The sequence below is a fragment of the Physcomitrium patens genome, chromosome 9 (assembly GCF_059467195.1).
Source record: "Physcomitrium patens ecotype Gransden chromosome 9, ASM5946719v1, whole genome shotgun sequence".
NCBI lineage: Eukaryota > Viridiplantae > Streptophyta > Bryopsida > Funariales > Funariaceae > Physcomitrium > Physcomitrium patens.
This window is the reverse complement of record NC_143418.1, coordinates 8,223,902-8,239,330: the sequence shown is the minus strand read 5'-3', so window position 1 is coordinate 8,239,330 and position 15,429 is coordinate 8,223,902. Positions and strand designations below refer to the sequence as shown.

Here is a 15,429-nt window from a genome sequence, read left to right as displayed (position 1 = left end):
GAGTAATTTCTAATTAAGATCTTAATTGCTTTGCACCACAATCCATCAGAATATAGTATGTGGAAAATGATATATATATATATATATATATATATATTATTTATTTTTTGTGCTAATTAATTTCCATATTAAATTATATGTGAAAATATATTCTAATTCTATTTAAATGAGATCATCACAATTAGGTTTTTCAAATAAGTGATTTTTTATGGTAGGATTTTAGTTCATTTTATTGTGGTTTTTAATCTTATCAAATTAGCATTGAAGAAGATTAAATATTATTAGAGACAAAGAAAAAAATATAAATACTACACAATAGACACTTTGTTTTTTTTCCAAGATAACTAGTAATCAAATGCTACAATTTAAGTTGAAAAAATTTAATTTGAATAATATGTTTAAAATTATACTAATATTAAAAAAATATGCAAAAGACGATATATATATATATATATATATATATATATATATAATAAAAATAATAACGTTCTAATTTTGTTATTTAATAAGTTTCTTAATAAAAATTTATTTAATTATTTTTATAGTAGATGATTTTTATAAAAATAAAATTATAAATGGCTTTTACTTTCTCTCTCTTTTACTTTTAAATGAAAAAAGACTATAGTGAAAATTATGAATTTTTTTTTAAGTTTAAATAATGAAATAATTATAAAATTATAAAATAACAGGTAGTAATGATCGTTGTTAATTGAAAAATAAAAATACATTTGCTACAAAATTTATTTGGAAAATCCATTGCAGATGAACATACAATATTTTTTTGTAAATTTAGTGATAGATTATAATAAAAAAAGTTATAACTAATCTAAAATATTATTTATCAAATAAAACCTATAAATTCTTACATTTATCCTTAAGAAATAGTTAAACAGAATTCAACTTTTATAGTATATATATATATATATATATATATCAGCTTTATGTTGCTTCCAACTTAGAAGTTGCATGGTTCAAGTTGTTGATGTGCTCCTTATTACAATGGATATTTAAAATTTGGTTGAACTTAGACAAAAAATGAGATTTTAGTACAAAAAAATTTAAATAATTAAATAAATTAATAATCTTCAAATCAAAATCAAATCATATCAAAGTGATTAGTAAGACTTACCAAGATTTAATGTATCAATAAGTACAATTATCTTCAATGATGACTTATTTTCTTTTGTATACAAATTTATTATCATGTAACTTAAAAGTATTAAATATGATATATAAAATAGAATCTATACTAATGTGATTTTGATTGTTAGAGTATTTAACACATGATAATAAACTAAGTAGCATGGAAGACTTATTACAAGACAAAAATGGCTTTTGATGTAAGTATTATTATTTGAAAAGAAGAAATAAATTTATTTTAAGAAGATTACCTTACAAGTATATTAAAACTTCAAAATTTTGTTAGATGTAGATTTTTTGGACTATTATACATAAATGTACAAACAACAGATTGACTTCATTTTTTTATATCTTTTAAGGTTATTATTATTATTATTATTATGTGCACTTTGAATAACATTACTTTGGTAGGATCCAAAACAGCACTTGATGAATTACATAAATTTCTAAATACAATAAAAGTGATGTGTAAAAACTTAATGTAATTCATCCAAACTATATATAGACAATGGTTGTTTATTCTTTGGTTTGATGAAGGTCCTTCATTTCAACCACCTTTTCTTTTTTGTATAAATATGTGTAAAAGTTAAGGATGATATTTAGCCACCACCAAGTAGCATGGTATGCAATTCATTGGATATAATTTTGACCATTGAAACATCTAATATAAAATTTGCACAAAACTAAAAATAAAAAGATGTTAATGTGGCTTCCATTCAATTAAAACACTCGTATCAATGTATTATATATATTTTTTTTTTCTGGAAAACTGAGATATTTTGTTAGCCTTTTTATTCTTAAATGTTTCATATGATATTGCGTAGGCTTTAGAATTGTGGTCAAGCCAAATTGAGTTGAAATTCTTTTATATGTATAAATAAATATCTAAAATATAAAATCCTTGAAAAATAATCACGTCTCAACAAAAATAAAAAATAAAAAATAACGTAAAAACTTCATGATAGATTAAAAAAAAACATGATGCAATTTGTTTCTTTTTTAAAAAACGTGTTTATTGATCACGTTGATCCAACTTGATGAATACCTTTCAAAATAAATTTGGAGTGATCAAGAGGCAAAACAATAATAATTTAAGAATCACATGGTCAAGTATTTAGAAATATGTTAAAATATATCTAAATTTATATATAAACATGATCAACACAAACCACAAAAATGGCTAGATCTTACCATGAATTTGTTTTGGAAGGATAGATTGAGGATGGCCAATAATACACTATATTATGACTGTCATGTAGATGGAGCACGTGATTTTCTCATCGTGGGATTGTAATTTGTATTTTTGTCAAAGGCATACAAGTACAACGGACAAGTTCATAATTTAGACATTAGTGTTTGTGGTCTTTCTGCTTCAGATGCCACGATTCCTCTTTTCATCTCAATCAATGTATGAGTTCTCCCGGTTTGTGTCAAAAACCTAAGAAAAACAAACATTGAAATAAACTTAGTTTGCTGGACAAATCATTTCCGAGACCATCCTGTCTCTTCAAAGTGTTCATTCCAAATGGTCAATACGACTTTATAAAATTGGCTCCAAGAGCATGTTCTGAGTACTTTGGCTCATTATTGTTACTGTTATTCCGGTGTTTACACCGGATGGAAGGCCGCATTAGATACATTTGTCTGTAGTGCGAATGAATGCGCAAGAGATACTCCGTTGAGGATAGATGAATTGTACAAACGGAATCTTTGTGGTGAGTAATTTTGTTTGATGCAGATTGGACCAATTTGGAAAGGCGACAGCAAAGACGCTATTTTGCAAAGCCTGACATCGACACACTGACTTAGAGTTGCTAAAAATGCTGTCTGGTAAAAGACAAAGGGAGTTCAAAAAAGCGAAGAACAGATGAAGCTGAATGAGTCATTTCTACAACACCATCGAATTCACTACCAGCTTCCTGCCCCCACATTCTAGGCGAATCGCACCTAAAAAGCGTCTTCTTTTTCACCCGGCCGAAAAACCAGGAAAGTATTTTTTTTTCTTCTTTTTACTATGCCTCGGAGTGAGCGTGTCATGGCAGAGCAAAAGAATTTAAAAAAGTCCCTGCTCATGAAATGAGGAGGACCACATTCAGACCATTTCAGATTCCCTTTTGCCGAAGTATGTGATAGCTAGATGGCAGGGCAGGATTGATGGAGGGTGAAGAAGCTCAGAGCAGGCAGGGCCTAGTGCTAGACCACGCGCCTGTAGAGTTCAGGATTTCTCTGCGATGCGCAGGAGTGAGCCAAGCGTTCGTGTGTATAAGCCCCTCCTGGTGATGAGCTTCAAAATCTTAAACAAGTGCACGCATATCCTTCCCTTCTCAACCTCTCTCTCCTCTGGGTGTAGATACCTCTCTTTCCCTCTTGAGAGTTCTCCTTGCCTTCCCCACCCCTCTTCCTTCCCGCATAACCTGAGCGTTTGAGGGATCCCTTTACACGGTTCCTTTCGCTGGCTGTGTTGGTGAAGCAATTGGGTGTTGTACAAACTGTATCAGTTACGAGTAATAGTTGTATATGTAGTCAGGTTGTTGTTGTTGTTGTTGTTGACGGTTCCATCTGCGTTTGATCTGGTTGGGTGAGAACGTTGTGCGTGAACTGCGACAGTTGGCCACTGTCGAGTAGGGAGCGAATTCGTGTCGTCGAGTTTGCTGTCGACGTTTCGCTGCGACGCCTGGGACGCGCCAGGCTGCATTTATAGAAGGGTGAGCTGCATCCTTGCGCCATTTCTGCGAGGGTGTGGGCTATCCGTCACCACGACGAAGTTCGTGTGGGTATTGGTGGCGGGCTGAGTGCCGGATGTGATCTGGTTGTTTTTCATTTTTGCAGAATTAGGTTATTGGGAAGGAGCGTAAGGGTGGTTGTTGCTTTGGTTTCAAGCGATTGGGGGGTAGGTCCGTGTGATTGTGCTGCACTGGGCACGTCTTGAGTTGCACTATAACAGCGTAGCCTTACGATTGCGGCGGTTTTTGCAGAGTTCCTGAATGTGATAATGGAAGCCAAAACTGGTAAAATATCCCTAAAAAATTCTGTTCAATACGAGTGTCCTCTTGACTACGTGATTGAAGACGTCCGTCCTCACGGTGGTAGCGAGAAGTACCGCAGTGCAGTATACTCCAATGTAAGATTCACTACCCTTTCTTTCGTTCAATTGTGTTTTCAGATCTTCGTTTCTCTGCCGAACCGGAATTGAAGAAGACTCGTAATTTCCGTCTCTCATATCATAATATATGGTTAAGTGCTGAGATTGCGGGGATCGAACTTAAGCAGGACTTGACTGTGTGGCAATGTGCAGTGTATGCGGAAGCCTTCCTGATGTTCCCTGGATAAATGGTTCATTCTGTATTCTGGGTTCTCTCATCTGAATAATAGACCAGCTGCAGCCTAATTCGCTGCTCTCGATAAGTCTGTCCTCTCTGCGCTGTAGATATTCTTGATCGACAGACATTGTAAAACAAATTGTGTGTATAGAGGCAATTGTGATCATGGGAGGCACAACGTGTGCAACACAAGTGGCCCCGGCGTCTGGCGCGTGTGTGTCGACCAGCCCGGGGTTCGAAGGGTTCGAGAAGCGCCTGGAGGTCGAGTTCCACGCCGCGCCGGTGTTCAAGGATCCCAACGGACGCGGGCTGCGGGACCTGACGAGGGCGGAGTTGGACACGATGCTGCGCGTGGCGGAGTGCACGATCGTGGCGCAGATGAGCAATGCGGAGCTGGACTCGTACGTGCTGTCGGAGTCGAGCCTGTTCGTGTATCCGCAGTGCATTATCATCAAGACGTGCGGCACCACGAAGCTGCTGTGCGTGGTGCCGGTGCTGCTGGAGGCGGTGGCGCGGCTGGCGATGAGGGTGAGGCGCGTGAAGTACACGCGCGGGACGTTCACGTTTCCGGCGGCGCAGCCGTATCCGCACGGGAGCTTTTCGGAGGAGGTGGGGTATCTGGAGAAGTACTTCGGGGGCGTCGGGGACGGCGGGCGGGCGTACGTGATGGGGAGCCGGGGCAAGTTCCCGCATTGGCACATCTACACGGCGTGCGACGCGAATGCGGAGGATGCGAAGGCGGAGGAGGGAGTGTACACGCTGGAGATGTGCATGACGAAGCTGGACAAGTACGCGGCGGGGCAGTTCTTCAAGGGGAGCGGGAGGGAGAGCGGGTCGGAGATGACGCAGGCGGCGCGCATCCAGAGCTTGCTGCCGGGGTCGCGGATCTGCGACTTCGCGTTCGACCCGTGCGGGTACTCGATGAATGGGATCGAGGGAGCGGCGCACTCGACGATCCACGTGACGCCGGAGGAGGGGTTTAGCTACGCGAGCTTCGAGGCGATGGGGTACAGGGGCGGGGACGTGGACCTGGGGGCGCTGGTGGAGCGGGTGGTGGCGGTGTTCAAGCCCGCGGTGCTGGCGATGAGCGTGCACGTGAGCGGGTGGGCGCGCGGGCGGGCAGGATCGGGGTCGGGGTCGTGGGGGGCGTCGGTATGTCCGCGCGGGTACGTGTGCAACGGGAGCAGCCGGCAGGAGCTGGCGTGCGGGGGCGCGGTGGTGTTCCACACGTTCCAGGACGCGACGAAGCTGGGGCGGGCGACGGCGGTGACGCCGCTGGCTTTGGCGCGCGGGGCGTACATCAGGAAGCGGGGCTTGAAGAAGATGTCGATCAAGGGGATCAAGTTGAAGAAAGAGACGGGGGCGAGCGCGGTGGCGGTAGGCATGGTGAGCCACTTCCACTGTTGCAGGCTTGGCGAGGCTTGATTGTTGCGTGTTGCGTTTCGGGGTGCTGTTAGTAGGTGTTGGTGATCACGGGTTGGGTCACTTAGAATTCGCATTATGATTGTGGTTGTGTTCATACTTGGGTTTATTGAGTTTTTCGTCTTGAAATGTTTGGAGTCGGCATCATAAGGTAAACTGATGCTTGGTTTGGTCGTGGCTTGTACGACATGAGTTGATATTACTCTTTTTTGACTTGTTGTTTCTCTGTGTGCAGTAACTGTTCAAAAGTATCAGACATTTGAGAAGAATTAAACTGTCGAAGAGCACGTCTTGGTTGCTGTGGATGTGCATCTCCCTAGAAGCACGAGGTGGATGGATGTCAGGGTGGTGTATGTGGGATTTATGAGATCTATTAGGTGTTCATAGATTTGCAGAAAGTGTGGACAGCTGTCTGCTTTTATCGACTACATAAACTGCTGCAGCATGAAAATTCGACAGTTGGCTCGAATTTGCGTGTGTGGCAGATATAATATAATTTTCGCCAAGGCCCACTCGACCGGGAATTTAATAGGTTGTCCTTACGGCCGAGTGGAGTGTGCAGAATTGTTAAAGTTAGAGGAAAATATGTGTAGTTGTATTGATGCGTAACAACAGATGAACAAACTCGAAGATAGGAAGTAGTACTTCTTGATTAGGCATCTTAGTCAAGAATATTGTACAACATTATGTTATAAACAATGACACATTTGATCAAAGCCTGTCCCAGGCCACTTGCATAATTAGTATGGGGGCCTTGCGTACGTGTGTGGAGACGGGTATAAATTATTTCATCGATTTACGTGTCTAAATTCATAAATGTAAGGTTGAATATATGGCACCCACTTGTCTCATCAGCTCCTGTGGCCTGCAATAACATTTTCGATGCGTCATGGGTGATCATTGCGAGAAGTTTAAGTTCATACAGTTTGACGTTAATGTAGATTTACACTTTCTATTTGATACTTTTCCTATTCCAGTTTGGAACACTTTACAACCGCAACAGTGAGTGGACTTGAAATTTGTAGAGTTTCCTGTCAAGATTCTGGCTATTTATGGCCTACTTCATGTGTAGACGGCAGTAGCCTTGTCTGCTTGTTTAGTTTGTCTTGTGGCATGTTTGAAGAGTATATCTGACATTTCTCCAACTAACTTGTACACAGGGTGTGAATCTAGTGACACACTTGGCAGTTCGCATAACAAACTGCTCCATGATGTTTGTCAGCATCTTCAACCCCTTCACAGAAGAGGACTCAGAATCTCTCGATAGACTCAACGTTTGTTGACTGGCGTCTCTGGCTGACTTTTTATTGCTGTCTGTATCTTGAACACATACCGAGTAAATCTAGCGGGAAGTGTACATAACATTTACAGTTGGAAAAATCATATACTCATACAAGGAAGTGCATGTGTCCAAATTATGTCTAATGGGTGGACATGCTCTACCAATGAATCGTGGCCACGCAAAGAGCATTGACTCTGAAGTAATTTTCGGTACAAACTTTGATGTAGCATTTGCAATATCTCTCCCAAGCAGGATCTGCTTTTCTGGTTTCGGGATTCGGCCATCTAAAGTCACTCATTTTTATTTGGAAAGTGTGTAGTGGCAAGCTAATTTCATCTGGGTTAGGCATGCCCTTCAAATCAAAGAAAATGGTTAGATTTCTATCTGCCTTGTTGGTAATGCCTACAACCAATTTCATACGTTGCAGGACTTTCTATATTGATCATTTAAAAAGAGTACCTAGAGTTATTGTGTGTCAATTGAAAAGCCAAGATACTATGTAATTAGACTCAAGTGTTTCATTCCATAAACTTGTATTCAATGAAATTTAAGAAGAAAGTAGGAGGTGCTTTATTGTTAGTTTGGTCAATATTTTAAAGTTAAAGTGAATGGTTTAATTGGAAGTGTTAAATGGTCAATTTACATGGTTCAATAAAATCTTAGAGTAAAATTACATTTAGAATGATATAGTTCCAATAGTTGCAGCCACAGGCACATAATTGCCTGTATATATATAGACATACATTAATAGAAATAAATGTGATAAATATATATTGGCATAGAAATAAATATTTTTTAAAGTAATATAAAAAAATGAAATAGTTATAAAGACCAAAACATTTCATATAAATCTTCAAAGTTCTTTGATTTGAATTAATCATAGAATTCACAATAAAAATTATTGTAGAAATTTTAATATAAAAGATATAAAATATCTATATTACTTAATTAAATAGAGGTAGATAAATAAATAAATAAAAAGTAAGCAAGAATATAATAGGTAGGTAAATATCTTTATTAAAAATCTATTATATGAAAATTATATTAATAGATTCTTTTGAATATGTCATATAGCTACAAAAATTTCTTCTATTTTTTATTTTGTTTAGAAAGTTGTTAAAGAAACAACCTAAAAATTAAAAATTGAATATTTAAGCTATAAGCTTCATAATCCTTAAGAAGCTTCTATATAACCTTAATGGCTTTTATATGTAGAGTCAATATTAAGATTATTCTAAATCTTTTTAATTTCTTTGTGTTTAGTAATAAATATTTGAATTTTTTCTATTTGAGAGCCATATTTTTTTTTTCTTTGCTGCTTACTTCTACACAATATATAAATGTATATATGTTTCTTTTTATTAGTATATAAGTATATTTTCTTATCAATTTTTTTTTTAGATTCATGTCTTTAACAACAAAAAATTGTGTGAGATCTAAAAACCTTAGAGTGTTTTTATAAAAATCAAGTAAAAAAAATAAATAATAATTTTGATAGAATATAACATCATATTTTTTTTTGGCTTTACTGACTTTGCTACTTCTAAGCAATATAGATTTTTTTTTTTTTTTTTTTTTTTTTTTTTTACAAAAATAAAACTAAAAGAATACCTTTTCAAAACATACAAAATATCTCATAATTTTTTTTTTTTTTTTTTTTTTCTTTATTTTTGTCTTTAAGTGAACACTCATGTTGGGGGGGGGGGCAACATTGGTTTTGAGGCACAAGAGTCTTCCTCTAAGTATTTTTTACAGTATTCTTGACAGAAAGGCTTTGAATTGGCTCCACAGATCATGTAACCATTTGAATGCAAGGGCTGAAATGGTCCACACCAGCTTTGTTTCTGTTAGCCACCTCCCAAGGCATGGACCCAAGCTGCAAACCATACATAGACCCAATTCTATAGGGTACCCCACATTGGGAACATGGCCTTCTCTCCCCTAGGAGTTGTAGCTGAATCCACACAAAATATACCCATTTTGTATTATTATTGGCTCTTGTCTAGCCTATGTAATCCGATTAATTCTGGTGTCTTGGAATCAGGGGCTATTGTGTGTGTTTGGTGTTCAATTTTTTTGATTCTATAACCATCACTGGGTCTGAGGAGCTTTGCCTTTTGGTCCCTTTCTGGCGTAGAGAGCTCCAGTTTTCAAGGGAGGTGGGGGTTGTTTGTTGGGTTCGGCGTTCCCCTCCCATGGGAACCCTGGGAGCTCGTGAGGGGAACATGTAGGGCTCCGTTCACACGGGCTATTGGGTTTCGGATTCCGCATCGTCCTCGGCGGGCGGTAGAACCATGCTCGTTCCGCTTTGTCGAAGCTTGTTTTGCGAGCTTCGCTGTCGTGGTGATCTGTCGCGGCCTTAATGATCTATGCGTTGCAGCTCGCAGGCAAAGTAACGTTACCTGATTGGTCTCGGGATTTGACGAAATTTTCGTCGGATGTGATTTGAGGGTGGTACGCTCTGCTTGTAATGTTTGTCCGTGGTGTCGATTTTTTTGTAATTGTTTCAACAAAAGTTGAACAGAATTTTGAAGTAGGCTTCGTTAGTTGAGCGCGATTGAAGAACGTGCATGAGGTCTGTGGTGATCACCTTCGTTTTTCTGTGTAGAACCTTCCTTGGTTTCATCTGCTTCAAAAAGAATTAGGTCTCTCTGTAGGGTTTTAGGTCATTTTGCCTATTGCTGCATGATGCGTCGAATTTTAAGGTCTTTTAGATGCCTGGATTCTTCACTTGAATAATATCTCTTGTCTCGTTAATGTGCATTGGGTTGACACTATTTAGGGTCTCTGTCCCTGTCTATGCCATTTAGGGTTTAAGCTCCTTGCTGATTTTTTTGGGCGTTGGATGTTGTCGCTTTACATTCCTGTATCGTAGCTCAAGTTTGGATTTCTTTTCGTTTAGAATGGCACAGTAGCAGTAGCTTAAGTCTAACGTGGTAAATCCTGGGGCTAGTGAGAGGACCTGCATTCGTTACTTTGTCTTCAATTTCTGTGAATTCCAGGCTAGTGTAGGTTTCAGATTCGGTTGTACAATTGAATCATCGCATATGGAAAATCTGTTTTACACGGTGGGCATAGAGTGTGACGGCTCTTTCGGTAATATATTCTCAATGTGCACAGAGCTTTTTCTCTGACGTAGGTTGTTTTCGTGAAGCAACAAAGGGACTCTACGTCTTCCGTGTACCGATCCTAATGTTTTTCGTTCTGTTTCTGATTGTGACCTTAAAGATACTAGCTCTGCCTCTTTGTTGGATGGAAGGCCTGTCATGGAGGTGCCGCTGCGCATTTCGGAGTACTGATTAGCTCATGTTGTTTTTAAAGCAGGTTGCGTTGTTGCCGAGGTTTGATTTGGATTACTTTGGATTAACGAGGTCGTGAGAAATCACGATCCTGTGCCATTTCTAGCCATGTCTAGTCGGCAACTGCTGCCGCGATTGCTGCAGCGTGCTTCTCGGTTGGTGACCGCAAATACCACGTCGCATATTGCGCATCGTAACCTGATCCCAGCTAGGGCCTCTCTACCTCATCAATATGAGCCGCCCACCTTCGTGTCTGTGTTAGGAAGCAGAACCTTGTCTACATGTAGCTTGTTTCCAAGTTCGGCGCGTGTCTTAGTTCCTGGGTCGAGAAATGGACTTCAGTTGGCTACAAGGGAAGTTGGATTTACTCCTGCCGACCATACTTATGTACGTTTTCAAACTTTCAAACTCTAAATCCTTACAGCTAAGTTGTTGTCGTTGTTGTCGTTGTTGTTGTTGTTGTTGTTGTTGTTGTTTTTTTCTTTTTTTTCCTGTTTCTATCGTTGTATTTCTGTAACCCTACGAGGACCAATCGTTTTTAGTGACACAGTTTACTGCCGTGTAGATTAAAACTTCTCCAACTCTGAAGTAGCTCATGTAAATCTGTCTTGCACGAATTATTGCACGAAAGTTCTGTCTGATATATTTATGTTGGGGGAGGTTGTTTGCATGCAGGCCCAGCAGAGACGTACATTAACCAAACTGAAGAAGACCAAGATCAAAGCGTACTCGTGAGTTCACATTCATCTTCCATCGCATCTCAGTTTCTTCGGATCCTTTAACCATGCTTCATCATTATGCATGAAATATTTTACCCTATTGATACTCATCGTTAACATGGAAACTTGTTTAATGTAATCTACCATTTATTGCACTGTGACACACTTTTAGCAGGTTCAATACCCTCAGATAATACGGTCTGATATAAATGCGTTGCTTTTGAGTTGTTTCGTTCGAGTTTTATTTAGTTTCTGAACTTAGAAACCCTCTGCCTGATATCGTGTTTGTGGTAGGTCGTATAAGAAGCGGTTCAGAGGAATGGCGAATGGCGAGTATAAACGATGGAGGTCCGGCAAACAGCACAATGCACATTCGAAGGTATGCAGAGGCTCCAATTTTTATGCTGCAATTTATTTTATTTTATTTATTAATCTCTATGATTTCATGGACCTTTATCTTTGAATAAGGTGTTGGGCTGATGGCTCGGATATTTTATGCATGGCAGACCAACAAACAAAAGCGACAGCTTCGACGGCCATCAATTGCTCCTCTTGCTCTTGCTAAAGTTATGAAGAAGCTCAATTTCATGGGTTGAAAGAACTTTTGGTTCGCAGTAGTTGGCCTATTTTCAGCAATCAGAGGCTGTTGAAAGACAGACACCTTGCTGGCATTGCTGTCGGGTGAATTCACGCTGCTGCTAGTGCCAGCATTTTAGTTGCATGAAGTGTGATGTCTTTATGGCAGACTTTTATACTCATGGATAATTGAACAGTATTTCTCCCACTTTTGAGAAAACTTACCTACAGACTGATTGAATTTATATCTCCATTTGATTCGCTACAGGAGCAGGATTTGATTCACTTTATGTTTTACGAACATTGACACAACAGTGGATGGTATGAGACGAAAATGAATTCATTTTTAGGTTAATTAAATCACACAGTATGCTATTACCAACAGGCCATAAAATTCACAGTACTTTGTTACAGTGGGGGTTCCGCTGAACAGTGCTCAGACCGGGCTGCTACTTCTGTGGACGAAATGGCACAAAGATCTAGTCATCCAAATGGGCAGCTTGGGAAAGGTCGCTGCGGAGGGATGGCCGGGAGGGACCTTGTTTTTCGGAAGTGCGCAGGAGAAAGGAATTAGGGTTTGGCGCTGCCGTGTAGTTCTAGTGTTCTGAGTTTGTTTTTGTTTCTGCAATCGAGCTTAATTTCGCACAAATTCTGGCTTAGCATAGAGTAGATAAGACTGTAGGGAGCCTTTCCCGGTCAAATAAATAAATACATATTATTAATTTTTGAGCCTAGTAGGTTAAACAGATGGTGACCTATGTTGATATGGTATTTGGAGTAGTCCATTCCAAGGAAGGTCTCAAGAGCAAACAAAAAAACAACAGGGAGCGAAGAACATCAAAAAAGATCTGGAAGCATTAGATTAGTGCCAGCAAGGAGGTTGGCTGCACTCAACAAGGTTCAATTCATGAAACATTGCCTCACAAATATAGTAAAAGCTACTTTTTCTTCATGGTAAGAACTAATTCTCATGATGTTTTATGTCAAAATATTATACTTTGTGAAAATGTGTGATTAATTCTTGTTTTATTGGCAACATACCAATTATAGAGGTTTTAAAGAAGTGGCTACAAATTTTAGAAGTTGTTGTAAGGAAATCCATATGAATAAGCAAAATAATTGGATAAGGCTTTTTTATTTTTTTAAATATTTAAGCTTACATAAATTAATCTTCCAAATCCTAAAATTATCTTTTAATTGTACCACTCAAAGAATCTACTTCTTGCAATCTTGTAATTTATTATTTGATTCTAAATTGATATAAAATTTTAAAATATTTTTTTTGGATTTTGGAGTATTTTTAATTCCAACTTGAATAATTCTAAAAAACTTGTTAGATGAATCCAAGATAGTTGCCACATAAGTTGCAACAAAGATAAATGATGTATTAAAAAATATTTTCTTTTGTAATGTATTTATTTGAAATTGAAGATAAATGCAAAGATAAATATGATATTAGAAAAAGAAATCATGAACATATATTAAAAAATATTATAATATCTAAGAAATCTATACTATCTTTGAAGCATTATATTGAAGCATGAAATTGAATATGAATACATTCTTTTGTCACTTGAAAAAGAAATAGATAATTACTTAAAGATAGTAAAATATTAAGATTAAAATGACTATTGCTAAAGATAAGAAGACTAGAGACTCTTAAAATAAGACTAGGAAAAAAAAAGATATTAATAAGAACAAAGAAGTCATCACTCTTGTCTTTAAATACTAAATAATTAGATATAATGGAGTATAGATAAGATAATCATATAGTTAATTAGAACCATGGAAGATTCTAGGATTGGAGTTAGGTTAGTGGAGCAAGTAGGATCCATAAAAGAACATTCTAGAAAGACTTTTGGACAGTTATTTAAGTAGGGCCTATTATAGAACCTTCTAAAAAAGACGTAAGATGATTATCTATGTGGGATCTATCACTTAAGAATATTCTAGAAAGTCCAGGGTGATAGGACAAGGTATAAATAGGATTAGCCAGGGCCTTTTGTTGCATCTAGTTAAATATGGCTTTTGATCCTTTCTCTTAGTAAAGTTTGGTTTTGCATCTTTTTGTTCAAATCTATTCTTTTCTATTTTTGTCTACTCACTTGTTTTTCATATCCTATTTTGTGTAGGTCCATTCATTTCTGTTCTAGTCTATTTTATCCTATTTTGTAATAAAATTTCATGTTGTTGTAGAATAGAAGGGACTTGAGTTTTTTTGAAATAGTCTAATCTTGTTTCATTGGTATCAAAGTGAGTGTTAGATTGTTTACCTTTGGTAGTGTGTCAATAGTCATCATTTAGTCCAAGGTCAGTTGTTGTGGTCACAATCGGGAGGTAAAAAGATATTATAAAAGTGGAGTCCAACGAAGAAATTACAATATGAGAGATATGGTAGATCAATTCCAGATGGAGGCTCAAATATAACACCTCTTAGGCCAGATAGCTACTTTGTAGGGACAAATAGAAGCCTTGAGAACAAGAGAGTCAACATCTACTAGATTGAAATTGAGTAAGCCTAGTACATACTCTGAAAATTTAAAACAAGAAGATGTATGTCAATGGCTCTTCAATATGCGACAATACTTCCAATTGTCTATGACAAATTCTAGTGAAGGAATTATATATGCAGTGAGCTATTTGAAAGATGTAGTAGCAATTTGGTGGCAACATCGAGTTCAAAGTTATGGAGTTCAAGGTGGATTTTGTGATTGAGATGAGTTTGAGACCAAATTTACGAATCAATTTTGCCCATCAATGCAAATAAGATAGCACATGATAACTTGGTAAATCTTAGATAAGCTAGGTCAATGTAAGTTTATGTCTTCCAATTCAAGTCCTTATGTCTCCAAATTGACAATGTTTTGGAGGCAGAGATGATGGATTGATTCTTATGAGGTTTGAAACTTGGAGTCCAACAAAAAGTGGAGCTAAGGGATCTACAAACATTCGGAGAGATAATTTGGATTGCAAAGAAGGTCAATGCTATAGATTTTAAAAATCATAGGGCACGACCTATAGCACAAAGTCTTATACCACTATCTAATATTATGGCACAACTACAATGCCAATGGAGATTGATGCCTTATAAAGATCATTGACACTATAAAGATGATAAGTATTGGTACAGAAACGATTGTGTTTCTATTGTCAAGAGCTAGGCCATCACATTAGAGGTTGTCCAAAATGTCAAAGTACAAGTATCAGTAAGATAAGGCAAGTGCACAATCTTGAAATTCACTAAGTCGATAATGAGTCAGAGCAGGAAAACGGGGCTCTCTAATAAAGGCATTGGAGGCCAATATCGGAGGTAGCTATTGTCTCTCAAAGATAAATGGCATAGCCTCAAATAACTATAAAAAGAGTCAACTAGTGCATCTAGTGGGACTACTAAGAGGACAACTATGTCGAGTATTTGTAGATTGTGGCTCTAGAGAAAATTGTATGTCAACTGAAATTACTGACTGATTTAGAATTAAACTAAGAAATTCAAAAGAAGAAGTATATACCTTCTAGATGATCGAGACAATGTATTGATTGAAATATGTGAAGAAAAAATCTTAAGATTGATAGATACCTACATCTTAAGAAAGAGATTCAAGGTAACAAAGCTAAGGTATGATGTTATCCTTGGTATGCCATGATTGGAAATGGAAAATAAATAAGTTGAT

General features: G+C 37.7%; 2 protein-coding genes across 4 annotated transcripts; both read left to right on the top strand.

Annotated features, from left to right (window-relative positions):
- The first annotated feature begins 3,441 nt into the window (after positions 1-3,441).
- Positions 3,442-6,625, top strand: LOC112286413 (S-adenosylmethionine decarboxylase proenzyme). The gene is made up of 4 exons (XM_024528278.3): positions 3,442-3,845; positions 4,116-4,261; positions 4,436-5,846; positions 6,118-6,625. Exons 3-4 carry the CDS (start codon positions 4,626-4,628, stop codon positions 6,118-6,120), a joined length of 1,224 nt encoding a protein of 407 aa, XP_024384046.1. The 5' UTR covers positions 3,442-3,845; positions 4,116-4,261; positions 4,436-4,625; the 3' UTR covers positions 6,121-6,625.
- A 2,870-nt stretch (positions 6,626-9,495) lies between these two features.
- Positions 9,496-11,966, top strand: LOC112286434 (uncharacterized). Of its 3 annotated transcripts, none has more exons than XM_024528314.3 (5): positions 9,496-9,551; positions 10,489-10,850; positions 11,139-11,194; positions 11,477-11,561; positions 11,689-11,966. In XM_024528314.3, exons 2-5 carry the CDS (start codon positions 10,572-10,574, stop codon positions 11,776-11,778), a joined length of 510 nt encoding a protein of 169 aa, XP_024384082.1. In that variant the 5' UTR covers positions 9,496-9,551; positions 10,489-10,571; the 3' UTR covers positions 11,779-11,966. The 3 variants fall into 3 exon arrangements, with proteins under 3 accessions (XP_024384082.1, XP_024384084.1, XP_024384083.1); XM_024528316.3 differs by having other exon boundaries at positions 9,496-9,556; XM_024528315.3 differs by having other exon boundaries at positions 9,496-9,618.
- The last annotated feature ends 3,463 nt before the right edge of the window (positions 11,967-15,429 follow it).

Coding starts and splice junctions, on each gene's coding strand:
- LOC112286413 (XM_024528278.3), top strand. CDS start 4,626: ATGGGAGGCACAACGTGTGCAACACAAGTGGCCCCGGCGTCTGGCGCG.
- LOC112286434 (XM_024528314.3), top strand. CDS start 10,572: ATGTCTAGTCGGCAACTGCTGCCGCGATTGCTGCAGCGTGCTTCTCGG. Junction 10,851..11,138: donor CTCCTGCCGACCATACTTAT/GTACGTTTTCAA, acceptor GTTTGCATGCAG/GCCCAGCAGAGACGTACATT. Junction 11,195..11,476: donor ACCAAGATCAAAGCGTACTC/GTGAGTTCACAT, acceptor TGTTTGTGGTAG/GTCGTATAAGAAGCGGTTCA.